We start from the raw sequence: 26,863 nt of genomic DNA, 5'->3' as shown, positions 1-26,863 counted from the left end.
ACTCAAAAGAAAATGAAGATTCAAACCTGTGAATAAGATTCGACTAACCCCTTCTCTATACACTAGACACACACACACTCTGTGCTCGACAGCTTACAATGGAGCTATTATTACAGCACTGGATCTCCCAATATATTTATTTTCAGATCATTTGTTAGTGGAATTAAAACAATCACAGGCTCAGAGACTGGGCCTAATTTCCAGTGGAATAGGAACCAGTCTGCAAGTCTGGATCAGAGAGCCTCTAGACAAATAGCCTTCTGTTATTAGTGGTTCGCTCACTCGCTCGCGCGCTTACTCGCTCCTCTGGAGTCGAAGATGGAAGAATGGAGCAGGGAGGAGGGAAAGACAGCCATCCAAAGCTTAAGAGAAGCCATATCTGCTGTTAAAAGGGAAGTGGATCCACTTGAGGTTGAGGGTCTTACCCTGAAACTACCGATTTATTGCCCAAAGGTATTTGGCAGTAGCGGAGATGCCATCTGTCTTGTGACATCAGCCTAAAGAACGTGGAAACTTTAAGTATTTCTCCACACAGCACTAACAATGTGGCCATAATATGCAGTGATGGATAGGCGAAAAATGACAAAGAAGTGGACAATTGCAAGAAAAAGTAAAACCCCTGAACAGAAGAGAAGTATAAATGATGGGAGGAAAAGGCACTCTGTTCTTCATCAGTCACCAAAGAGCAAGCGATCCATTCTTCTCTAGCTCCTACAGTCAGAATGTCTGCAACGTCACTCGACCACAAAACCACTGGAGCAGAAAGCCACAAAAAGGAGAAAAAGCAATGGCACCCTCCTGTATTTAACAGAAGAAACCACTACTGAAGCTGCAAAAAGGCCACAATGAGCGCCAACATGTAAGCAGAGCAGTCACATCTGCTCGCAAAGAGAAGTCGCAGGTCAGAACCAGGAGCCAGCCTCTGTGTCAGCAATCAAGCATAAGAGAGTGTTACAGATTGATTCTCTGAGTGAACAGAAAGCTTGTGCAAGGTGACATTAGAGCTTGATTAATCGTTCACTTGGTTTACTTTTGAGGAACAACTCCATAGCTTTGCTCTAATCAGCACGTGCCGAGTTACAGCCAAAACACACATGCACGTGAACAAGCGCCAAGAAGACAAATCTTACAGGACTCAAAGACATGCAAGAAAACAAACTTTAATAGGAGGAATGTAAGGCTTTGGCAAGTGCTGGCTGGATGGCCACTTTGTTCAAAGGTTACTGGAGTTTGAATCTTGGTTTAACTCTACACCAACATTCCACTTCTGCTGGAGAAAATACAGCGGAGTGAAGACGAAATGGTCTGAAGTGACCTCTGCTGCCCTCTAGTGGATTCAAATGGAAATACATGATGGAGTGACTAACATTATTGAACAGACATCAAATGTAGAGGGTTTTGCTGATTTACAAGCCAAGAGATTCATCTTTAGATGCCAGACTACTTTATATGGTAGCTACAGTGTTCATATGTTCTTTGTACCTGGGAGTTAGAGGAACTACAAGTGAGAAACCCTCTTAAATGTGTGGTTATGCATAGTTGTTAAGGTGTTAGGTGCAATTACAGGCCATTCTGGGCAGGTGATGTGTTGCTCAAAGTCAAAACAATACCGATTGTCTGGTCTCTATCATGTGCTTGCTAGTTGCAAGTACTGAAAAAAACACTTTTCTTCTCTTTTATTAAAAAATAAAACTGGGGATATGAAGTCAGGCCCCAGAGGAGAGAGATTCATTCAAACAGCATGTTCTCAGAAGGGAGTTGTTGAAGATCAGCTCCAGCCGTGCCTCGTCTCAAGGCTTATCTCAGAGACTCGAGCAGTAGCTGAAGTCGGCGGCCAAGACCAGGTCAGACATTGATCGCATCAGCATGAGCAAAAACTGGGTCAAAAGCAACTCCAAGATGTGAAATGATGAAGAACACTGGGGTGGGAGGCAGAGAAATTAACCATGTTTTGAACCCGAACAGCCGCACATGGTTAGGATACCACATGGCCATGTTGACACAAGTTTGTGTGTGCACTTGCTTGGGTGGTTGAGGAGGCTGCAAATCTTGTGGTTAAAGAGTTTGAACACCGTTTGGTACAATTATCTGTTCTACGCCAGAGGCCACTGAAAGGGTAGGACAGGCACCCAAGAAAATACATAACCAAAATCACATTGGCCAATGTGTTCCATTATCTATTTGGCAAGCTCATCCCCCTTACATCCAACCCATATTACACTGGGGGTTTAATCCTCACAGCTTATGTAAATGGTTTAAAATGGCAAAAGAACTTATTTGCGCATCTGCATGGCTCTCTGTGGGGTTTTGTTACGGTCAGTAAAATAGTTTGGAAAAAAAAGGTTTACTGACTGTTCCCAATATGACTCCATCTTGTGCAATCTACCCTTCACCCTGTTATGTTATTCTCCTCATTTTTACTCCCTCAATCCCTTCAATAAATCCCAAATACTGAATACAAATGACCCACTACACTAGGAGGTCTCAAACTCCAATCATCTAGAGGCCAATGTGTAGCCTTGTTTAAAAGCTGTAACAAATGCAAGTGTTTTGACCATTTGAGCCTGAACTGCATGTTCAATGGCTCTGAGTCAGGGCGCGTTTTTAATAAATTAAATTAATTGATACTTTTTAATAATTTGGAGTACGTTAAATTTATAAAAAGTGCCAGTAATATATTATGAATTGTTATAAAAGACTTTTTGATTATCAAAGAATGTAAAAAAAAATAAAAAAGAAGTTTTGATTTAAAGACATTTAGATCTTTTGTACTGGAAAAACATTAAGGAGGACATTCTCTCTCTTTTTTGCAATACATTAACCAGTAATGCAATAACTTTATGAATTTACAACCTTCTACTCTGAATTAAGACTTTTTAAAATCTACAGAAACCCTGAATAAAAAGCTTATTTTAGCTCAAAATTTAAAGTTTACACTTTTGATATTCTTTTATTCATTTTCGGCTTATTCCCTTTATTAATCATTCACACACATACACTACGGCCAATATTAGCTTTTTCAATTCACCTGTACTGCTTGTCTTAGGACTTGTGGGAGGGGTGGGGGGGGGGGGGGGGCGGAGCACCCGGAGGAAATCCACACGAACACAGGGAGAACATGCAAACTCCACACAGAAATGGACTCAGCTGAGGCTCGAATCAGCGACCTTCTTGCTGTGAGGCGAGAGCGCTTCCCACTGCGCCACCGTGCTGTCAGACTTTAGATTTGTAATTATAAATGCCTTTTCATATGTAATGAATACCAACATCATTATTACATTTAAAATAATCTAGTGAATGATAACATGTGGCTTTAGGCAAAGGAGACAAGCTATAAGACATGTACATTATGCCCTTTGAAAACCGAAGCAGAAGACATGATTCTGAGAGCAAAGCAGCAGAAAGTTCAGACCAAACAGAGTCCATCTTCCAGATTGGACCGGTGGAAACTCACCAAGTACTGGAGTTTCATAAGTCAACAGTTTGTTCAAAGTATGGACCAGGGCACAGGCCGATGACGAGAAGGGAAAAAGGGACAAAGTGGAACTAAAGGCTGGAAGCAAACCAGATATAGAACAAACGACTATCTCTGATTACAACTTACAGTGTGCTCATGAATTTGCTCGAGTCAGTAATACCTGATGGTAGAACACACATATACAGTAGCTCAGTCCTGCCTACCTGAATGAATGCACATATTGTTTCACTGTCCAATCCTCCTTTTCGTCAACATTTTCAAGGGTAAAATTAACTTTCCAAGAAAAAGTGTTGGGAAAGCTACTTAGAAACTCTAGCTTTCTAAGCTTCACACTACTTACATTTTAAAGCTATTAAAATAGGGTAAAGGTCCACTTGAGCAGCAGTAAACACCAAACAGCCAACTGTCTGTAACAACAATAAAGCTGGGACAACAATCTTTAATTATTAAACTCCTTGATTATATAATGAATTATTAATTGTTTTAATAACTTCACAAAAGCAGTATATGCTTAATGAAATAATGAGATTTTAGGCTGAATTACCACTTTCAATTAAGGATTAAATATGGAACAGAAAATAAGTATGGAATGTAGTTGAAAATATCAGCACCATTTACTAAATATTTCAATAAAAGACCAAAATGTCACAGTACTGTACTAGGTAAATATTTTGTTGAATTGTTTAAACAATCATTCTGAAAAAAAAAAAAAGATAAATGGATTCAATTTCCAGTGCTGCATGAGATAAAAAGTAGCTCTACATACACAATACTGCATGACAAAAAAAAAAAAAACACTGCTGTTTGGGGGAAAAAGCTGAACTAACATAACAGTGTTGCTACTAATTGTGTGTACTAAAAGTGTAAGGGTGCAACTAACAAAATGTTCGCTAGTAAAAAGAGAACGTGTTATAGTGCACACACTTGGCTTTGGCCTTTTTCGGGGAGGAATATTTGAACTCTTCTGTGACATCTTTTTGGCTACTTTTCCTCCCCACTGTTTCATAATTGGGATCAGCAACTGATCCATATTGAGAGGAACTGGCAGTGATTGGAAGAGTGGAGAGCTTTCTGAGGAAAATTTCAAGGCAGTGATTGTCTGCGTAAAATGAGCCCTAGTCTCCTAGCCTAGAGAATTAGTTTAAGTCCAGATTCAAATCTTCGATTTTCCTAGAATAGTAAGTTTTTTTAAATGACCAGACTGAAGCCGGATTTGTACTTGTGTCCAGTGATTGTCGTACCCCACCATGCATACCTTGCACCGTTGTGTGCATTTACTGCATTCTTCTTCAATCTGTCTGTGCTGCTCTGGCAGTAACCCCTCTGAAATGCTAGCAGGCAGTGGGGTTTCTATGGTCCACTGTGTCACAATGCTACTGTAAAAATACCATTTCACGGCAATTCATAACTTTTTGATTTAGTGGCTAATTTGTATGAATTCGTTCGATCTAATTTGTACAATTTGCTCATCCCCCAATGACGGTTAAATTTAGGGGTGAGGTTGGGTGCCACGCCTCCTTTGTAAAAACGTACATGTACGACTGAACTAGCTACTTACCTGACAAAACGTAAAATAGTTACGTTTCCTCATGAGATCAAGCTGAAAAATACCTCAAACTTGAACAGCAACTTTAATCATAAAAAAACTCAAAACAAAATTATCCGTTTGGAGCTCCTTCATGATTAGACACTAGTTAAACACTCGCACCACTGGCCTCACTATCCTCCCACAACTCTCAGCCTTGTCACTTGACACCACTACCTAGCAGACCAATCAAAGATCTTATACACTGTGGCCTCGTTTACACTAATACGTTTTAGTTTTAAAAACGACGTTTTAGAACGAAAACGATCCACGTCCGTTTAGTCCGAAAACATCCTCTGGCGTTTAACCTAGTGTTTCTGAAAAGATCTCTATCGCACATCTTACACACACACACACACATACTCTGGCATGCGTTGCAGCGTAAGCGTACATCTGAGCTCCAGGCAGTCTGCGGGTGCTCTGCAGGCACCTCCCCAGGTGAGAGTAGCGCACGTCGGACAATTCATCAAGGATCTGTACTGGACGCTGGACTCTCTTCTCACTATAGTTGTTAAACGTGATATTTAATTCATCTTGTCTCTATCTAACGACTCTTCTTTTTTTATAAATTAACAGAATCTGGCCCGCTTTACAAAAATGAACGTAATTCAAAAATTTCCACAGAGTGTCGCTATGACATGCCTTCAATTAGGCAGCAAGCAGTTCCTGTTATGACATAAAACGAACCGAACATACTGAAGGAAACATAAGGATAAACATAAACATGATAATCACGTTTTGGCGAGCCATGGTGCAACCAAGAAAAAGGAAAATGAACAGTGAGTGCAGGAAATTTCAGTCACGTTGGGGCAAAGAATATTTCTTCACAGAGGTCAGCAGGAAATGTGTCTGTTTAATTTGACAGTAATCAGTTGCAGTAATAAAGGAATAGAATATTAAAAGACATTATGAAACAAAACATCAGGTCTTCAGCTCTTACACTGGTGCCAAACGAGATCAAAAAGTAAAACAATTGGCAGCTGTCCTATCAGCTCAACAACAGCATTTTTTTCACGCTAATAAAGTGCAAGAAAATTCTATGCTGGCTAGTTGTGAGGTAGCTCAGGTAATCGCGCAGCACAGGAATCCCTTCACTGAAGGAGAATTTATATAGGAGTGTCTGATGAGTGTTGCGACTGTAATTTGCCCAGAGAAGATTCAAGATTTTAAAAAATGTAAGTCTTTCTAGAAACACAGTTGGACAACGAATTAAAATAACTCCATAATAATACATACACACACATATATGCGTGCCTGTGTGATGTATGTAAAATTTGGCCCGAGACAACGTGTTTTTTTTTTTTGTTTTTTTTTGCATCTGGCCCTCGGCCCAAAAAGTTTAGACAGCCCTGCGTTATTGGGTACGTTTTTTTATAAATATGCATGAAGATAACAGTAATATAAATGTGTAGCTACACGATGCCTCAACATTTTTGGTGTCTGTTAAGTTGTTAATACCAAAATAAAAATAGACAGTTCCTTATATCATGCTTTCATTTTGATTTTAGGATAGTGAAACAACGTAGCCAGGGTGATGTGAACGAGGTTATAAAGTACACGGTTCCCTTTGAAGAGTTGCCCGCCTTGTCCTCAGGAGTTTGTTTTCTATATTAAACTTGCAAACTCTGAACTTAGGAGAACTTAGAAAGAGAGGATGCAAGACTAAACTCTGTATACTTGATATTGAGAAAAAGCACCAATTAGATGCGAATGTCTGCAGCCACGCCTCTATTTTTTTCGATGTCTCCATTTTCCCCCATCCACACTGAGACGGAGCAGCAACGATTTAAAACCAATACTGCCTCTTCAGGAATTTCAAAACGCTCCATTTTCGCAGCTCAAAAACTCCGGGGTAGTGTGGACGGAAGGCATAACCGTAGCAAAACTTATGCATTTTAAAACTAAAACATATTAGAGTAAATAGGGCCTCTGTCGTCACAGTGTGCAGTTGCATTTTGGTAGGGGCTGCATTGAACTTCACTTTTAAAGATGCACTCGCAAACCTTTCCAAGCACTTCACCTTGGGGAAATCCCCGCTGTCATTTAAAAGCTTTGTCAAGTGAAAGAGGGAGCTTACATAAACATGCCTTCGACCACCCAATTTTGATAGAGGGAGCAGGTCTGCTTCATATGTCCACTTTAGCACTGTATGTCCCAGAATGCAATGCCATTGTAACGTCTTAACAGTGAAGTTTCCATGTGTTTTTGAGGGTCAAGAACATTTCATGTAAACTCATTCAGATGTTCGGCCAGTTGTGGTCATTTGAGTAACGCAACAAAGTAAACGAGACAGAGAAAAATTAGAAAGTGAAGAGCATAAAAACTTCGGACTGGAATGTGGGAAGGGTATGCCGGACCATACACTCAATTCAGAAGTATACATTTTCCCTTAGGAGAATGGATACAGGGGGCACAGTGGCTCAGTGGTTAGCACTGTTGCCTTATAGCAAGAAAGTTGCTGGTTTGAGCCACGCTGGGTCAGTTGGCGTTTCTGTGTGAAGTGTGTATGTTCTCCCTGTGTTTGCGTGGGTTTCCTCCGGGTGCTCCGGTTTCCTCCACATTCCAAAGACATGCAGTACAGGTGAATTGGGTAAACTAAATTGGCTGTAGTGTACTTGTGTAAACGTGAGCGTGTGTGGGTGTTTTTCCTAGTACAGGGTTGCAGCTGGAAGGTCATCCGCTGCTTAAAACATATGCTGGATAAGTTGGCGGTTCATTCCGCTGTGGCGCTGTGGTAATAAATAAAGAAACTAAGCTGAAGGAAAGTGAATAAATGAATGAATGAATGAATGAATGAGAGTGGATATCAATCATGTAAAAATGGCTTCATTAGTCCCCCAATACCAGTTCTTGACAAGTATTATTGATGACTGTGAAACAAACAGCGCAGGATGAGTTAAATGTCAATTTGGAATACTTACAGATACAAATATGCCTTTAACTTAGTATGTATGTGAGCATGCAGCGAATATATGCAAAAGTTATGCCTTGCTTAGAACTAAAACCGCATCCTTCACCATCAATTTTATTCCTCAGTGAAAAAGGACAATGAAGAAAGCGAGGAAAACATGTTAAAGATCGGGGGAAAGTGAGATTTCTATGGTGCTTGGGAGATCTAAATGTCCATTTGGCATTTTAAATTCTAATGCACTCCTCGCTCCATCTTGCTCTAATAACTGTAAAAGAAAGCAGAGAACTTTTCTGCATTCCAGCGAAAAATCCACTCAATTTCTCTCATATGTGTTCCCTTGGTCTTCTCTGCGTCTCCGCACACTGTCCTTGAAGCGGTGTCCATACACAGTGTTCCTCTGGCATCAACAAAAGCGACCTAAAACGATCTTTGATTCAGAACAGATTGGTAGCTCTCTCTTTCCTCCAGACTAGATGACTAGATGGTCAGAGATAAGATGAAAGGAAAAACTGGGAAAAGTGCATTAACTAAAGAAGAACAAGGCCTTTGTCCTTCCCTCAGAGAGCTCATGTTGAAAGCCAGCTGTGACCGTCGGGTCAGACGCAAGCGCATGATGCAGCTGTCAAACACTAGTTGTGATGCACCTCCAGGCTTCATTCAGATATGAGCGCTCACTACACACACAAACACACACACACACAAACAAACAAACACCTGTTTCATGGCAGTCTCTCCGATCTTATCCGAATGCTTGCGGATGCTCTCCAGGAAGTCTTTGAGGTCAGACATGGAGACGTCTCTGATGTGCGTGCGCAGACGTGGGATATTCTCTGCCATGATGGTGCAGAAACGATAGGATCCTGCTTGGGGCAAACAGCTCTCCTCCAACTGTTCCAGGGTCCGTAGGGCTGGGTAGTATCTGGTGTGGGAAGGGTCAGAAATTATGGATACAGGAAATGTTGCATATACATGCCATTTTGATGACATTATGATGAATAGTAATGCATTTTTCTGGTGGCTCAATGGAAAAAATGTTTTTCCATTTTCAGCAGCCACAAAGAAACCGGTTTGTTTTAACAGGGTTTCTGCAAATGTAAGACTTTAAGACATTTTTAAGACCAGAAAGAATGAAATTTTAGACTTCTATAGGGATAAATGCTCAGGATTTTTTAATGGACCAGCAGAAAAAAAATGTACTTGCCCCATCAAAATATTATAATTACTTCTTTCTTAGCAACATTTTTTGAATAATGTATCAAAACAAGCAGACCCTAGTTGTTTACATACATTTTTTTCAACATAACTTAAAAGACTGTTATACTAGTTATGAATAGAGTTTTGCTAAACGTTTTATTGAGATGTATTGTTGGTGAGTGTGTTGGATCGAGTTGGTAGCTTTAGATGAACAAAGGAAAATTAAGACCGATTTAATAGGATGTAGAACCTACAAAACTTTATTTCAGTCAATTTTGGGGTCAGGTGTTTTTTTTTTAAGAAAATAATTCTGTTCATCAAGGTGCCATTTATTAAATTGAAAAAAAATGTTAAACTGTTAAATATTTATTTATTAAATATTTATTTATTTATTACTTATTGTATGTAGTTTCCAATTAAAGGATTACTCCAGTCATTATTACTTTTATTACTATTACCATTAATAATAATAGTAACAATATTATTATTATTATTATTATTAACAATAACAATTAATTAATTAGTATGTTAATTAACAATTAATTAATAATTAGAGTGATTTCTGAAGGATCATGTGACTGAAGATGGGAGTAATGAACCTTATTCATTCAGCCTGAAGTTAAGGTCATCAAACTTTCACAATTTCTACAATTCTTATCAACCATCTCTATTATAATAATTTGTACATTGATGACACATATCTCAGTAGAATACAGATGTAATCCAGACGTACTTGCAAAAGTACATGGCAACAAAAATTACGAAGTAAAAACGCACCAGGAGGGTAAATACAGTCCCGTTGACTGACCCAAAAGCCTCCAAAACTCTCCCCAGGCTATACTTACTGTTGAGACTTGCGCTCGCACTGCATGTTTTAACCTTTGGTTAAAGACTTAGATCTCAGCATGATAGCAATTTAACCCAATCAAGATGATCTCAGAGATGAGCTATGCTCATCACACACACACTCACTCAATACAGCATCACAGTCACGCAACATTACACAGCAGACCCGACGCCGGAGAGAGAGTCTCTCTTGGCCGACCCTGCCGCTACCTCCAGGCTAATGGCAAAACCAAGCACACGAGAGAGATGGAGAAACACGGAGAGCAGAGATAAATAAAAACCAAAATGGATGGAAAAGTTGCAGTCCAAGCTGATCTTCAGGTCACACAGAGGACACCACAAGACGGCACAACTAATGCTTAAAAGTGGCACAATTTAGGTGGACTACTTTAATTATCCACATAAATGGGCCCCTTTAGAGGGACCACTTTCATAAAAAAAAAAAAAAAAGTATTTACATAGATTTTAAGTTTTAATGTTGAAAATAATTATTCTGCATTAAGAATATTCCCTTTTTATACACCATTACAGATATTAGATGTATTTAAACTTTTTTAAATTACCTTCTTTTAGAGTCTGCAAAATGATTGTGAAGGTCAAGAGATGTTTGCTTATGCAGGTGAAATGCCACATAGTTGGTATCACATCGTTCCCCTTTGTCTCTCTTCATGTCAGATGTCTACCGTCAAAAAAGCCCAAAAATGTAATAAAAAAGAAAGACGCCTGATGATGTTGGGTTTTGGGACAGTTGAAGGTAAACAGCTGCTAAAGCTAAGAAAATGCGATCTAAATGTGTCCTCTGTGTGTCTGAGTCCTGACAGCTGCCAAATGCTGCTTTGGACATCGCAGACATCTGAAATACTCTCACTTTCTCTCTCTGTCTGTCTGGTCAGTCACATAAGACTGAATGAGTAACTCCAGCCGTCCAGTCATCAAGGTGCTGTTTAAATCATCAACACCTCGCTCTCTCTATCCCAGCTGAGAATGGCCTGTTGTCAAGTTATAAGAGGTGTTCAAATATTGTGGGCACTGACATGCGCTTGCAGCTCAACTTTTAGAAGTATATCTCTACCGCCACCTAGTGTTCATCTGTCATTTGTTTCCAGCACAAACACACAAAAAAAAGCATCTGAAAAAAAAATCATACCTTTTGGCCCTCATCTGTTCCTGCAGTTTGCTGTACATCTCCAACACTGCATGAAAAAAACAAAAACACATGTGGAATATGGACAAAAGTCAAGAGCACAGCATGCGAGTTTCCATGCAGAAAACAAAATAAGAAAATCATACAGCAGTTCAAAAGTTTAAGGTCCATAGGATTTTTATCTTTTTAATATTGGACACAGAAACAGCATTTATTTGACCAATAATATGCATTAAAAAATGTGGAAATTATTATCATTTAAAAGAACTCTTTTCTATTTTTAATAGATGTTTTTCAGCATCATTACAGTCAAATAAAATCATTCAAATATGCTCATCTGGTGCTTAAGAAACATCTAAAAACCGTTGTGCTGCTTCATATCTTTGTATGACGTATTTATAATTACTCGATTACCCAAAAGAACAGCATTTTTTACATATACATTTAAAATAAAAAATTAATTCTTAAAATACTAACCTCAAAGTTTTGATAAAAATGCAATTAAAAAGGCAAGTATCAGCTAAGCTAAAATGTGTTCATACCTGGTAAGCAGTGTGCGAGTTTGTCAATGGTGGTGGCGATGTTTCTCTGCTGCACACGGCACTGCCTCAGCTCATCCATCGACGTCAGGAGCTACACAAGATGTAAGCATTCATTTTAATAATGCTTAATACTAATATAAAATTATTTTTCTTAAATGTTCGGAATCAAATACTAGGCCAAGCACCTCCTTGCCATCATTTTGCAGTTTCTGATTGGTCTCGGTCACCTGACCCTGAAAAAGACAGAGCAACCAATTATCAGAAAGCAATTAAAGCAAAAATCACATACAGGAGCTATACAGTTTTAGGATTTGTTCAGGTACATAAACACACAAGAGGTTTTAAATCTGTTCAGACTAGGCATGGGCTGGTATAAGATTCTGACGGCATGATAACCTTGGATAAAAATATCACGGTTTCACAGTTTCACGATATTGTGATTACTGCTCTAAAATATATTCTTTTAATTGTCTGGGTAAAAAACAAAAACATTTTTCCTTTTTAAACACAATAAATTTTATTTTGAGAAACATTTATAATATTTTGGAACAGTAAACATGTCAGGCTAAATAATTCAAATCAATTATTAACTTCTGCTGTCTACATTTATTTCAAAAACTGATTTTTTTTACAGTTTAAAACAGCATCTTTGGATATCTTTTCTGCTGGAGATACTGTTGTCCTAAAAAACAAATAAAACATACCTTACGAACTGTATTGCAGAAAATTTTGACGTTTTAAAACCTTGACTTTTGCAAACTGTGGTATACCTTGAAAACGGTTATAGTCTCATGCCTAGTTCAGATTATCCTGTACTATAATGCTTTTCTCTTTCTGCACCTTCAGTTTCTGAGCTTCTCCGCGCACTTTGAGCAGCTCAGTAATGGAGTCCACAAAGCCCTGGAAGTGATGGTTGCACATCTTCTCAATTTCACGGTCGTGGTTGCGGATCCGACCCTCCAGCTTCTCCATGAAGAGTCCATGTTCCTGTCCATCATAAACGGACCTTTCAGAAGACAAAACAAAACAAGAGTGTCAATCTTACAAAGAAGCTACATGACATATCCGGGTCAAAGACTCATTTTGTTGTCCACATACTAAATTCTACATATTATTTCATATGTTAATTTCTAAATTGATGGATGTCTTTTAAATTTTTTTAAATAACATTTTTAAAATTAAATATAAAATAAAAAAGATTCTACGCTTAATTTTTATTTAAAAAAATTATGTGATAAAAATGTGATCTAAATCAATGTTTTTCTGAAGTGCTAAAATAAGCAGGGGACTTTCATCTTGAATATGCAGTTTGTCAGTAGTAACAAAACCAAAGTATGAAGGTCATTATAATTTGCTTGGGAAAAAAATGAAATAAAACATGACACATTCTAATGCAGGGGGAACACATTTAAACTGTATTATACTTCATTTTATGCTTGAAAACACATTTTCATCTTTTCCGAAATAAATGACCATTACATTACTGCTGATTGTCTATGCAAGTGGGCAAAGAAAAAGACGTTACAATTGAAACAATTTCAATCAAAGTGAGGGCACACAGTGAGGAAAACATTCAGTCTTTCGGTTTCAATTGTCGGTGATACAAGGCGTTTACCACAAGATGGCAGTAGAAGATGTAAAAATAAACATCAAGAACCTGAAAATTCGCATTTAACAACAGCTAGTAGGTGCAAATATTTTTCCTTTCCATTTGAAATCAGACCAAACTTAACAACTGGTAAAAGTTCTTTCAAAACGTATGCAATAATGACTAATATTCAACATTTTTCCCAAATAAAAAAAGAAATAAAGAAAAGAAACAAAATTAATAATGTCCAAAAAAAAAACTCTTCTATACTTCACAGAAATCTTTCCTTAAAAACAATAATAATAATAATAAATAAATATTATGGTAAGATTACAATAAAATACAATACAATAAATCATTGAAATAAACAAAATCAATGAAATATATTCTATTCACAGTATCTAAAGTATCTATCTTACCAAAGACATTGCCAACAAATGCATAGAATAAAATGCCAAGATCAATCTGATTAAAATCAGCCCAAGATCTCTAATCTTCGGAATGGTCAATGAAAACAGGTTTGAGGAGAATGAAGATGGATCATATCCTGGGTGTTTTCTACTTCAACATTAATTCGGGTACATCTGAAAACTGCATATCTAAATGTGATTAGTATGTGAATATATTAACGCTATAACAAATTCATATCAGTATAAACAAAGGTCTATCTGTTTAGAATCACATGACTTCACAGACCTTAATCTTCACAATCTACACACTATAGCACAAAAAAACTTGATCATGTGACAAAAATGCCATCTCAGTGCAGCCTGAAGACCAAAACAGAGAAAAAGATGAAGTTTTACATGCGTCGCTTTCTCATGATCACATGTAACTTAATCCTGTTTAACAAACAGAAGCGCTGTCCTGATCAACAAAACACAAACTAAATGAGGACACAAACATGTCAGCACATGCTTCACCTGAGTCTTCCTGTGGCTCAGGAAATGTCCTCTTTCTATTAGCACAGTCTTTGACGTCACTGATCACCTCTTCCACAAACCAAGACCGCAGGGCAGGGCAGGGTTGTGCAATATGACCATACATATCATATGGACAAAATAAAAAGTCTTTCCTTTGATATTTTGCTATATAAATTATATCATGGTGTCAAAAAATCCATTGTTTAGGATAAAACATTTTTATGCAGACAGAAACATAAATGCAATCTTGAAAGTACAACGTTTAGAGTTTGCATTTATTTAGCCATATCTGTATGTTTATTCACCTGTAATCATCAGCTTCTGAAAAGTTTTAAATTTCATCAAAATTTATTGAATACTTCGACATTTTTAGTCAAATATTTGCCCTGAAGTTCTAAATTAAGTGAGACATATAACCACATACGAATGAGAAATGTCCGAGTATAGAATTTAAAATGTCTTTTACATGTGGCCAATATATCATTTATTCATTCATTTTCTTTTCGGCTTAGTCCCTTTATTAATCTAGGGTCGCCACAGAGGAATGAACCACCAACTTATCCAGCATATGTTTTACGCAGCCCTTCCAGCTGCAACCCATCACTGGGAAACATCCATACACACTCATTCAAACACACCTGCACTATGGACAATTTAGCCTATCCAATTCACCTGTCCCACATGTTATGGACTGTGGGGGAAACTGGAGCACCCGGATCCCACACCAACACGGGGAGAACATGCAAACTCCACACAGAAATGCCAACTGACCCCACCGGGGCTCGAATCAGCAAACTTCTTGCTGTGAGGCGATTGTGCTACCCACTGCACCATAGGGGTGTCAAAATTATTTGTTTCTTCGGTGCAACGCGATGCGGACACGGACAATTCGGTATCGGTTCAGTAATAATCCTAAACGGTTATGTATTGACGTCATTTATCTCATATGCACTATGTCACGGTAGCTTATATGGCGAGGCAGGTGAGCGCGAGTATTTACAGCGCTCCAACTACTTAAAAACGCAGAAACTGTGCACATTCACTGCGTGTGTGTTTGCTGGATCAGTCTTACACTGACACTTACAACAGAAGCCCATATTTTATTGCGATTGAGAATAAAAGTAAACTTAATTTCTCTTTCTCTCACTGCGGCTTATTTGACCTGTTGGCGTGACTTTTCCTCTCCTTTCGGCTTTTTTACAGCGATACTTCTGGATACAGACACGAGCTTGTGCCTGCAGAGTTTTCTCCACTGTGTCTATCATGGATCAGCCGTGATCGCAGCTGCCGTTTATCAGTGTCATTCATCTGTGAAGAGCGCAGTGAGCCAGGGGTGCACCACCGACAATAAGACAACTTGTATTGTGATTTGAGAGTTTGGTCACATCCCTTTACCCTACTGCAGGGTGAAATAAGCACTTAAATTCAGCTGTTTTATCTGTAGTTAGAGGAAGATGCTTGAAGGAAATGAGAGGGCTTTACAGGAAAAAAAATGAACACTGTGAGAGACAAATGAGCAGACAAGATGCAGTTAGTCATGAAATGTTTAAAAATACTCTATCCGGACCAAAATAACTAGTCAGGGAAACAAGACATGGAAACTATGACCATCTTTTCATTATTATAGTCACATACATCTATGTGAAACACCTTTTTTTCCCCCCAATCGAGACTGGGGATGCACAATAAACTGATAAGAAATCACAATCCAGATTAATCAAAAGCTGAAATTAGCTATGTATCTATAAACTTATTTTATGCGGATTTTGAAATATTTAGCTTTTTTTTTTAACTAAATTGTTTTTGCTAAAAAAAAAAAAACTTAACGAAAATGGCAAGATACACATTAAAAAAAACACAACTTAATTAATGGACAAACCAACAGACCGATCACATTGCACAACATCTGAAATGTTGTTTTGGTCATTCTAAAATTAGCCAAAGTCTATCCTCACAGTTTTTTGTATTATTATTACATCCAGAACTGTCCCAAAGTGGAGCCCAAAGTCATTCAATGCATACATTGCGCATCTTATCTTCGTTAGGCTTCTCCTAACCAGCTATTTAAATTTCTCTTTTTGATATTTGGTGCCAGTTTATGAGGAAGTGATGATTTTGCTCTCTTTGCCTCATTGGATGGAAACTGTGCTTTATTCGCAAATGTTGTATACAATATTCCAGCTTTGCGCATTAAAGTTTAATTCAAATCTGGAAACACCGCGATTGTCATGCACATCTTGTCAGGTGTGATAAATAGGAAACTCCAAATACCCATAAAGAACAAACCAGAACACACCTATAATGGCTGCTGAGTAAACACAAGATTGCTTTCAGTGATTCAATGTGACTAGAAATCAAACGACTAAAGAAGAATCTCACAGAAAGATTTATGACAAATTATGAAAAAAATAACAATTTAAGCATTTCGAAAGCAACGAGAGCTATTTTGGCATGCTCTGCTTGTTCCTCTTCTGATGTATTTATATGTACTTCTGAGCATTATGGGTATTGTAGTTTTTCTGCACGAATTCCAATTGTATTTTAAAAAAGGTTGAACTAAAGAAAACGCGAGTTAATGGAAGCATTCAATTACCTTTCTTTTTTAATAGGTCTGTCTTTAATATTTGATCAGTTATCATTAAAAATCTATTATTCTATGAACAAAACTAATAGAATTTTTACTTCCAAAACTGGACTGTTGCTCTTTGTTGCCCAGAAGTCACATACACAGATAAATTATAGTTGGAATTCGAGGCACTGTTAACAGATAACGGTGTTGCCTGGCTGCCAGTTTCTCAATGGCTAGACGTTTGTTTGTTCATTTGTCAGTTTTGGCATTCTATTTAATATATATATATACACTATCTGACAAAAGTCTTGTTGCCTACCAAAGTTTTAGGAACAACAAATAATAACTTGACTTCTAGTTGATCATTTAGTATCAGAAATGGCTTATATGAAAGGCAAACGCCTCTAGATTACGCTTATTTTAGCCAAACAAAATATGATCATGCCTTGATTTTTAATTATTTAATTAGGACAGTAAACTCTGACTTTGCTTAGACAAAAGTTTCGTCACGTAACAGAAATAACAGTATAGAATACAGTATAGAATATAAAGTCATGCTGCAGTGGAAAAAGAATTAATATTGTGTTTGACTCCCATGAGCTTGGAGGACTGCATCCATACATCTCTGCAATGACTCAAATAACTTATTAATAAAGTCATCTGGAATGGCAAAGAAACTGTTCTTACAGGACTCCCAGAGTTCATCAACATTCTTTGGATTCATTTGCAATGCCTCCTCCTCTATCTTACCCCAGACATGCTCAATAATGTTCATATCTGGTGACTGGGCTGGCCAATCCTTGAGTTCCTTAACGTTCTTTACCTCAGGCTGTTGATGTTGCCATCCACTTTGCAGATCTCTCGCATGCCCCTATACTGAATGTAACCCCAACCCATGATTTTTCCTCCACCAAACTTGACAGATTTCTATAGGAATCTTGGGTCCACGTGGGTTCCAATAGGCCTTCTGCAGTATTTGTGATGATTTGTAGGATGCAGTTCAACAGATTAATAATCAGAAAAATCTACCTTCTGCCACTTTTCCAAATGATCATCTAGAAGTCAAGTTATTATTTGTTGCTCTTACGGGTCGGTCTGACCGACCGACCGACCGATTCTGCTCCTCTTATCCAGCAATTGCTTCCAGTCTCAACTGACACAATTTTATTGAATAAAATCAAAAGTTGACAAATATTTCTACAGTTGACATTTGACTGTTAATAAACATATCTTATTGTATATTTTGCTTATTGCCATATCAGCTACTTGGTTATCTTTATGGCAAAAATGTGTTCAGAATAATACAAATATAACAAATACAATTCAATTCATCTTTATTTCTATAGCGCTTTTACAATGCAGATTGTGTCAAAGCAACTTAACATAGAAGTTCTAGTAAATTGAAACTGTGTCAGTCCAGTTTTCAGAGTTAAAGTTCAGTTTAGTTCAGTTCAGTGTGGTTTACTTCAATTAATTCAATTCAATAAAATACAACCAATCAAACAGACAACAAACACAAGCTGTATTACATTATAGCTTTTAGATTAATATTAGGAAAATTTATTAAACACAAGTGAGTTTTATGAGCCAAACACAAAAAGCAAGACAGTCCAATAAAATATGACTGGTAAAAAAGTTAATAAAATATAGTAAATGAAAAGGAAGTTATCCAACACCAAAACATCATGGAAATAAAGGTCATCTTTAAAAACTCTGTTGCACAATTTATTAAACAAGAGTCGCAAAAACAAACAGGAATGGGAACAAAAATCTAAAGAGCACAGCTGCAGTGGTCCAGCTGTGTGAGACTGTGCAGCATCTGGCTCAAGAACACCTTACAGTGCAGTAATAAAAAACAATTAGAAATCACAAATCAGACTTAATCTCATCAATGATCAACCGTAAAAGTCAAAATAACATTAGTCTGTATTAGAAATATCTCCCTACTGACTATATGAACATATTTAGTCCACTGGTTTTCAACCCAGGTCAACCGTGAATCAGCCTTTGTTGACTGGCCAACAGTTTTCTCCCCCATAGTTACAAGTACTATTGGGAAACAGGCCAGTGTTCCCTAAACTGAAATGTAATATCCTCCTTGGAAAAAAACTGGAGCCTGACATTTTCACTCCCCAGAAGAGAAGCAGAGAAGAAATAATGAATATGCAAGAGAAAGGGAAAGAAAAGCTATTCACCTACTAAAACAAGGCAAACAAATCACAAATTTTTCATTGCCAAACTAAAAAAAGTAGAGAATATTCAGAAAAGCTTAGCAAATAAAGGGCCAATTACACTTCTTAAGTGTGTTTTAGAGTGTGTTTAACCAGTGTGTTCTAACATCACCATTTCTATTCCTAAAAAAACACTATTGTACACAAGTTTAGGGTCAGTAAAATTGTCTCTAATAGTTTATTACTTCTATTCAGCAATAATTTATAATCTTACAAAATATTCAGTTTCAAATAACATTTTAATAAAACTTGCTCATCCAAAATGTATCACTGTTTCAACAAAAATATTAAAAATGTCCCATGAAATTAAAATAAAGTTTTATAAATGTTAGTATCAGTATTATTCATTTTAGGATATCTATAAGCTAGTGTGCTCCAAACAGTGACAAATATCACATTTAGAAGATACAAAACTGATATCAACAAGATGTAAAGCTTGTAGATTGTCACTTCCGCCTAAATGGATCAATGGTTTTATTGACCTCATAGTTTCTCATCACATCATAACCAATCAAATGCTCTCTAGTGTCTGACATGCCCCGTCCCCTTTAAGGTGCTTTTCATTTGATGCACTTGAGCTCAACCACTCTCACTGGCAGAGCGGTGATAAAAACAAAACACGATTGGCTGTTTCTTAAAAAGGAGAGGAGCTACATTATGACCGGTGTTTTGGTTGAAATTACGTCAAACATAAAATAAAATATTTCAATGCACTTCACAGGACCTTTAAGCAGCACAACTGCTTCTTTACTAAATGACAATTATTGGAAAAGTTTTGAAAACCAAACTAGCATATTAGAATGTATCATGTAATAGTGAAGATCATGTGATCCAGTTTTAGAAACCAGTTATTTTAAATGGTAACATTATTTCACGATATTAGTTTTATATAAATATACTGAATCTTATTAAACAAGCTAAATTCATTCAGTCTACAAATAACTATGCTTTGAGCTGTGCATGTGTGTACTTGTTTATGTGGTTTACGAGGACACAAATTCGTATAAAATCCTGGATATGATGTTGGTATGGTTGAGGTGGCTTATGAAGACATGTCTTATGTCCTCGTAATTCAAAAAGGTTAAGTCCAACAATGATTTCCCAACCCTTTCCCCCAAAAAAGTTTATGTATTTTTTATTATTGTGAATTAGCTTATGAAATAAATGAGGATAGGGCATCACGGTGGCGCAGTGGGTAGCGCTGTAGCCTGACAGCAAGAAGGTCACTAGTTCGAGACCTGGCTGGGTCAGTTGGCATTTCTGTGTGAAGTTTGCATGATCTCGCCGTGTCGGCGTGGGTTTCCTCTGGGTGCTCTGGTTTCCCCCACAAGTCCAAAGGCATGCGCTATACGTGAATTGAATAAGCTAAATTGGCCGTAGTGTATGCTGGATAAGTTGGTGGTTCATTCCGCTGTGGCGACCTCTGAATAATAAAAGGAACAAGCCAAAAATAAATAAATAAATGAATGAAAGTAACAAATAAAACAAAAAAAACAAGTTGTTAAATTAGGCACCAACTACTAGAGACTCGGCACTCCGATCTCTGCTATTTTGTTTTAAAATCATGTGTTAAATATAGCTGTTATTTGATTTTATGCTTTATTGTTTTTATTATTGTTTGATTAAACATTCAAAGGCTGAATTGTGAACATGGAATTGTACATTTTGTAACTTGTAATGTTTTGCATTCAGTGATATTATTGTATTTACAATTTATAATAATAATATTAATAATGATAATAGTTGTAACAAGTAATTGAAAACAAATACTTTGTGAAACATTAGGTAAGATCACACTGAAGCCAATTCATTTGGCAACTGAAATCAAACGGATTTGCGCAGTAGATTTTCTAACAGTAATGAAAGTGATGTTCAAGTAACATAACTAAATTGTGTGGAACATGAGATTAAATCACATCAGAAAGACACACAAATAAAAAAATCTAATTGAAGCTAACTACACTGTAAAAATGCAGGGTTGCACACAATTCCTTCATGTTCTCCCAACACAAATCTATTAAGTTGAGTTAAATGTTTTTACAAATTTAAGTGGACTGAACATACACCAATTAAGTGGTTTCCAAAAAGGCTAAGAATTGTGTTGATTAAACACATTTTAAATAAGTAATTTGATCAAGCAGGAAAAGTATTTTTTTAATAACCTGTAATCGGTCCCTGCCTAAAATCAAATATTCATGTTGAATTTACACAAACAAATTGCTTTCCAAGCAATGAAACCATATTGTGGTTTGTTGAAAGTGCTATATAAATAAATTGAGTTGAGTTGAGTGTTAAAGTAACATAATTAAATCACATGGAACCGCTGAACACAAATCAAGTAAACCCAATGCACTTTTTCAGTGCAGGGTAAAGCAATATAATAAGTAGTTTTTACAGTATAAAATACATTACGTCCTTGTAAACTACATATTCAAGTGTGTGTGTGTGTGTGTGTGTGTGTGTGTGTGTGTGTGTGCGTGTGTGTGCATGTGTGTTGACCTGTTACACGGCATTCCTATTCATAAGATTTCCTCTGCAAACAGTCGTCACCCTCAACCAACTTTAGGGAAACCTGTGCTTATGTGTGCTATGATGTCATATCCTGTTAGCTGACTGAAATCTAGAGATAGCTCAATGGCAGCTGGGAAACAGAATGGATCGGAAATAGAGGAGAGGATCTAATCTTAGCTGCCACACAAACACACGTCAGCTCCTCAACAGCACCAACAATAGCAGCAGGTTTTTTTCTGTCTGTGACGTAATAGCACACCTACACATGTATTTACAGAACAACAATAATGCATGACACATTTGGAGAGGATGACATGCAATTATTTTTCACCTAATAATTTGTTACATATGTTTGAATACAAGTTGTTAGGTTGCTAAAACAAACAATAAATGCAACATAACATTTAACAAATACACAAATGAATTAGATTGTATTTTTCAGGCAGATTGAGACCAAATTCAACGTTCAGGTCAAGAAACGATACAGAAATGCAATCATTAAATGTGATTGCCTAGTCATTGTGTCAGTGTATACAGTTGAAGTCAGAATTATTACCCCCCCCTGAATTATTAGCCTTCTGTTTCTTTTTTTTCTCCCTACGTTCTGTTTAACAGAGAGAACACATTTCCAATCATAATAGTTTTAATAACTCATTTCTAATAACTGATTTCTTTTGTCTTCGCCATGATGACAGTAAATAATATTTGACTAGATATTTTTCAAGACACTTCTATACAGCTTAAAGTGACATTTAAAGGCTTAACTAGGTTAATTAGGTTAACTAGTCAGGTTAGGGTAATTAGGCAAGTTATTGTAAAATGATGGTTTGTTCTGTAGACCAGTGTTTCCCAACCCTGTTCCTGAAGGCACACCAACAGTACACATTTTCAACCTCTCCCTAATCAACACACCTGAATCAACTTATCATAACATCAGAAGAGACTCCAACACCTGAAGTTAATGGGTCAGAAAAGGGAGACATCCAAAATATGTACTGTTGGTGTGCCTCCAGGAACAGGGTTGGGAAACACTGCTGTAGATTATCGGAAAAAAATATAAAGCTTAAAGGGGGCTAATAATTATGACCTTAAAATGTTTTTTAAAACATTAAAAACTGCTTTTATTCTATCTGAAATAAAACAAATAAGAGTTTGTCCAGAAGAAAAAAACATTCTCAAACATACTGTGAAAATTTCCTTGCTCTGTTAAACCTCATTTGGGAAATATTTAAAAAAGAAAGAAAAATTCAAAGGGGGGGCTAATAATTCTGTTTATTGATTAAAAAAAAACTGTATATTGATAAAAATGATCTAAACCATCTAAAATTTCTTCTGATTTATTGTGTTTACTGATAAAAGGTAACTAAATAAACCAAAAGATAACCCAAAAGACACTAGAAAATATACAGAAATTTGGTCAAAGAAAAAAAACATGTGATACGCTTATTCTGTGATTCAAGGATGTTAATTGGATTAATAGACACATTGAACATATGTTGATGTTAGTAGTTTATAACAACATGTTGTCTAGGTTAATTAACCAACTACTTTTTCTGTTATTTGTATGATTTATTTTCATATATTATTCCTTACATATTTACTTCAATGTGCTGTTTACAAGCTACTTTGTGTTAAACAGCACTTTCTTAAACTCTCACTCATTCACTATCCTTCGGCTTTGTCCTTGATTTATCAGGGGTCGCAACAGCGGAATACACCGCCAATTACTCTGAAATATGTTTTACGCAGTGGATGTCCTTCCAGCCACAACCCAGCACTGGGAAACACCCATACACTATCTCATTCACACACACACACACACACACACACTTTCTCCAATTCACTTTGATAAACTGTAGGTTTGTAGATTGTGCGCACGATTAAACTAATAATATATAAATGTATTTATAATTTATACATTTAAATATATGAATTCTTGTGCTGTGAAGTAAATCTAAAAATTGTGCATGGAAAGCATTGGCAGTGCACCATGAATGTCATTAAAATCAATATGAAAATTGTTATGCTATCTAATTGTAAAGGTTTTATATATCTATATGTAATATTTTATATCAAAGTTATTTAATTGAATTTAAAATACTGTAGTTAATTTATTAATTTATCATAACTGACAACTTCACTGGAAAATAGTTTTAAATAAACAGTAACAGTGTAGCGTACTCTGCGATTATGTCTTTCTTTGGTGCTATTAAAACCACCAGATTAAACTTGCAGCTCTTTTATGTAATTATAGTAAATCGCATTTTAAATCGCAAATCACAATTTTGATCAGATAAATCACAATTAGACTTTTTCTCAAAATCGTGCAGCCCTTTTCCAAAGTGGAAAATGAACTTCAAAAATCCATGATTCATGAGCTACAGACAACTGTTCATTAAAAGACATTTTGTAGCGAAGTCACCAGTGATGAGAATAACGGTGCTATAAACAAACTTTACTCAGAAATGAGTAATAAAATGAGTTACTGTTTCCCCAGTTCCAAAGCAATAATAACATGTGCATACTATAACTGAGATCACTGAAGTGGTTTTCATGCAAGCAGCGTCTCTCTCAACCATATGACCTTTCTTTCTCTGGGGTGTGTGCGCGTGTGTGATACATAACCAACCAGTGATGATGATTGGTGTGTTTGTGAACGTGGTGTAACTGAGAATGTGATTATTGGCTAAGATAGAGTACATTTCCACGATTGCCAATATGCCAATCAGAGGCAGGGTGCGGGTGTTCACAAAGACACACACTGTCAGTCGCATACATCAACGACCAGGAATCAGATCCAACAAATTCAAAGGTAGCTTTTGCAAACTGGAATATAAGCACCTCTTTTTTTCTTAAAGTTCTAAATCATCTATTGTGTTTTATTGTGCAACTATTGTATTGATATTATTTATAATGATATGTTGAATGGTTGTCTCTAACGTTCACTATGTTTACATGGACATCACTAATCGAATTATTTGCCTTAAACTGAATCAGACAATAATTTTATTAAGGTGTTTACATGAGTTGCTTTTTGAATGTTTCGTACATGATCCCGTATGACATGTTAAAGCACATAATTCGATTAACATCATTGCTTCAGCATGCTATCCACATTTCCTCTGGAGTTTCATGTAATTTTGGGTGTTTCATTTTTAATTTGTCGACTTTAACTGCAGTTAGCAGTTTCACTTTCATTCAGGAACATTTCATGCATGCCCCCCGTGACAAACTAGATATTGGATGCGAGTATGAACTGCTGGAAGAGTAGTTTAAATGGAATTTGATACCGCAAGCCGTATGGTAAAAAAATTAATAAATAAAAAAATACAATTCGCTGTTTACATGGTAGACTTTTAATCAGAGTATTTTCTTAATCAGATTTAAATCAATTATTGGTGTCCACATAAATGTACTCATTGTCCCACAACAACATTAAAACGTGTAGATAAGTGTACAATTTTATATTTATTTTATAGTCATTTGGCAAATTAGCTTTTTTAAGCAACAAAATCGTTACTTTGCCTGGTAATTAGTTACTTTTATAATTATGTTACTCAGTAACTATTTGTGAGAAGTAACTAGTAACTAGAACTGATCACTTTTTAAAGAAAGTGCCCAACACTGATATTCACATACTGTAGCTAGCTACTACTAATAGAAACAAATTCGGAAATTTAATCATTGCTGCACAATAATTGCTTTTTACAACTAAATCGCAGTAGAGATAAGCTTCATCATTTGCTGAGGCATCTGCATGCTGGTACATAACAGGGAGAGAAAGCAAACAGTGTCCGTGACAAAGTCTGGCCATTACTTTCTGCTTTATTGACCCATGACTAAATTCTCCTGTGACAGCGATGGCTGAAGGTACTGAGGTAACGTTAGAAGCTCTAAGAGAGGAAATAATCTTAGCACAGTGCAAATGGCCAAACACTGAAATCTGAGCACTGTCTACAGAGGGAAGAGTTTGCAGTCACTGCAGGATTAATTTGCCCCGTCATGTCAATGGGTTTCATTTTATTAACTATTAGAATTTACTTAGGGAAACAACTGCTCAAATGTCTTTCTTTCATAGTTAACAAGCACCTAATAACACAACCCTTGCATGATCATTCTTAGCATAGTAACACTGTTGTTCAAATGAGAGCAGAGTGGTCATATGATGTGATCATTAGCTATAAGAAGACTGCAAAGCACAAGATACTCAATAGCGAAAACAAACTATGCAGCAGTACAGTAAAGGGATTACAGTTTGAAATATATAATGAGACTGAATTATTACCATTTTTATGTGAACAATATAACCGCTGGGCCATGACTATTATATAAAGGGTTTTGAGCAAGCTAATGGAGCTAGTATTCAGTATTCTGCATGATATTGGAAATAAACTGACTTTGCAATATTTTGTTTTTCTGCAATATTAATTGCAATATGTCAACAAAAGATGACCTAAATAACTCTACTTGGAAACAATTCATACATCTGAATAAAACATAAACAATTTGCAAGTATAGATGAATACAATAGAACAAAAAAAATTGTTTTGTGTTTTAGTCTAAGAGCATTTAAGAACATAAATTTAACATTAATCAAATAACACTGTTTTGTCTCCATTGTATAAATAATTAAATACGCTTTCATCTTTGTGAAATTACTAAAGTTATAATTTACTGGTTTACAGGACATCTTAGGCACACTTGTTAAAACACATCCAAATGAGAATTCACTTCATTAGGGTTAGACTTTGCGATTTGAAATGTGGCTCCTGGTCATTATAATCACAACTCAACATTGCAGAATCACATATTGTGATATCGATGCTGAAACGATATATTGTGCAGCCCTACTTGTACAGGATTTATTAATCATAGTTCGACATTTACTGATGCATTGTAAAAAAATCATGCTATATCATTCATGCTTTTTAGCATTAGTTAATGCACTGTGAGTTAACATAAACTAACAATTAATGAACAACTGTATTTCCATCGTAATACTGTAATAAATGTATTGATCGTTGTTTAAGTAGTAAATGCATTAACTTACATTAACTAATACAAGCTTATTGGTAACCGTTACCATATTCAAAAGGTTTTTTAAACACTTTTGCAACACAAAATTATTACTAACACAAACAAATTTGTATTTGATGTTTACAATTAATTATCTTCAAACATTAACAATAGCTTTTATTTCATAGTCTAATTTGTTCCTTTAATGAAAAAACTGATCTGAGCTAACAAAAATTGTTTGTTTTGATATTCCTATTGTTCTCATTGTACAACAATTTGGATAAAAGATTCTGCAATTATGGTGTATCAAAGCATACTGCTGAAG

General features: G+C 36.3%; 1 protein-coding gene across 2 annotated transcripts in view; it reads right to left on the bottom strand.

Moving 5' to 3' along the window:
• Positions 1-26,863, bottom strand: part of exoc6b (exocyst complex component 6B) — a 168,653-nt gene that overhangs the window by 97,911 nt on the left and 43,879 nt on the right. For both annotated transcript variants that reach the window (XM_056461351.1, XM_056461352.1), the window contains exons 2-6: positions 12,541-12,706; positions 11,886-11,933; positions 11,701-11,791; positions 11,162-11,207; positions 8,689-8,893 (exon numbers count right to left, since the gene is read on the bottom strand). In XM_056461351.1, coding sequence (XP_056317326.1) covers positions 8,689-8,893; positions 11,162-11,207; positions 11,701-11,791; positions 11,886-11,933; positions 12,541-12,706 — 556 coding nt within the window. The remainder of the gene's footprint in view (positions 1-8,688; positions 8,894-11,161; positions 11,208-11,700; positions 11,792-11,885; positions 11,934-12,540; positions 12,707-26,863) is intronic.

Source organism: Danio aesculapii, chromosome 7, assembly GCF_903798145.1.
Source record: "Danio aesculapii chromosome 7, fDanAes4.1, whole genome shotgun sequence".
NCBI lineage: Eukaryota > Metazoa > Chordata > Actinopteri > Cypriniformes > Danionidae > Danio > Danio aesculapii.
The sequence above is the reverse complement of the archived record's forward strand: the minus strand, read 5'-3'. Positions and strand labels throughout refer to the sequence as shown.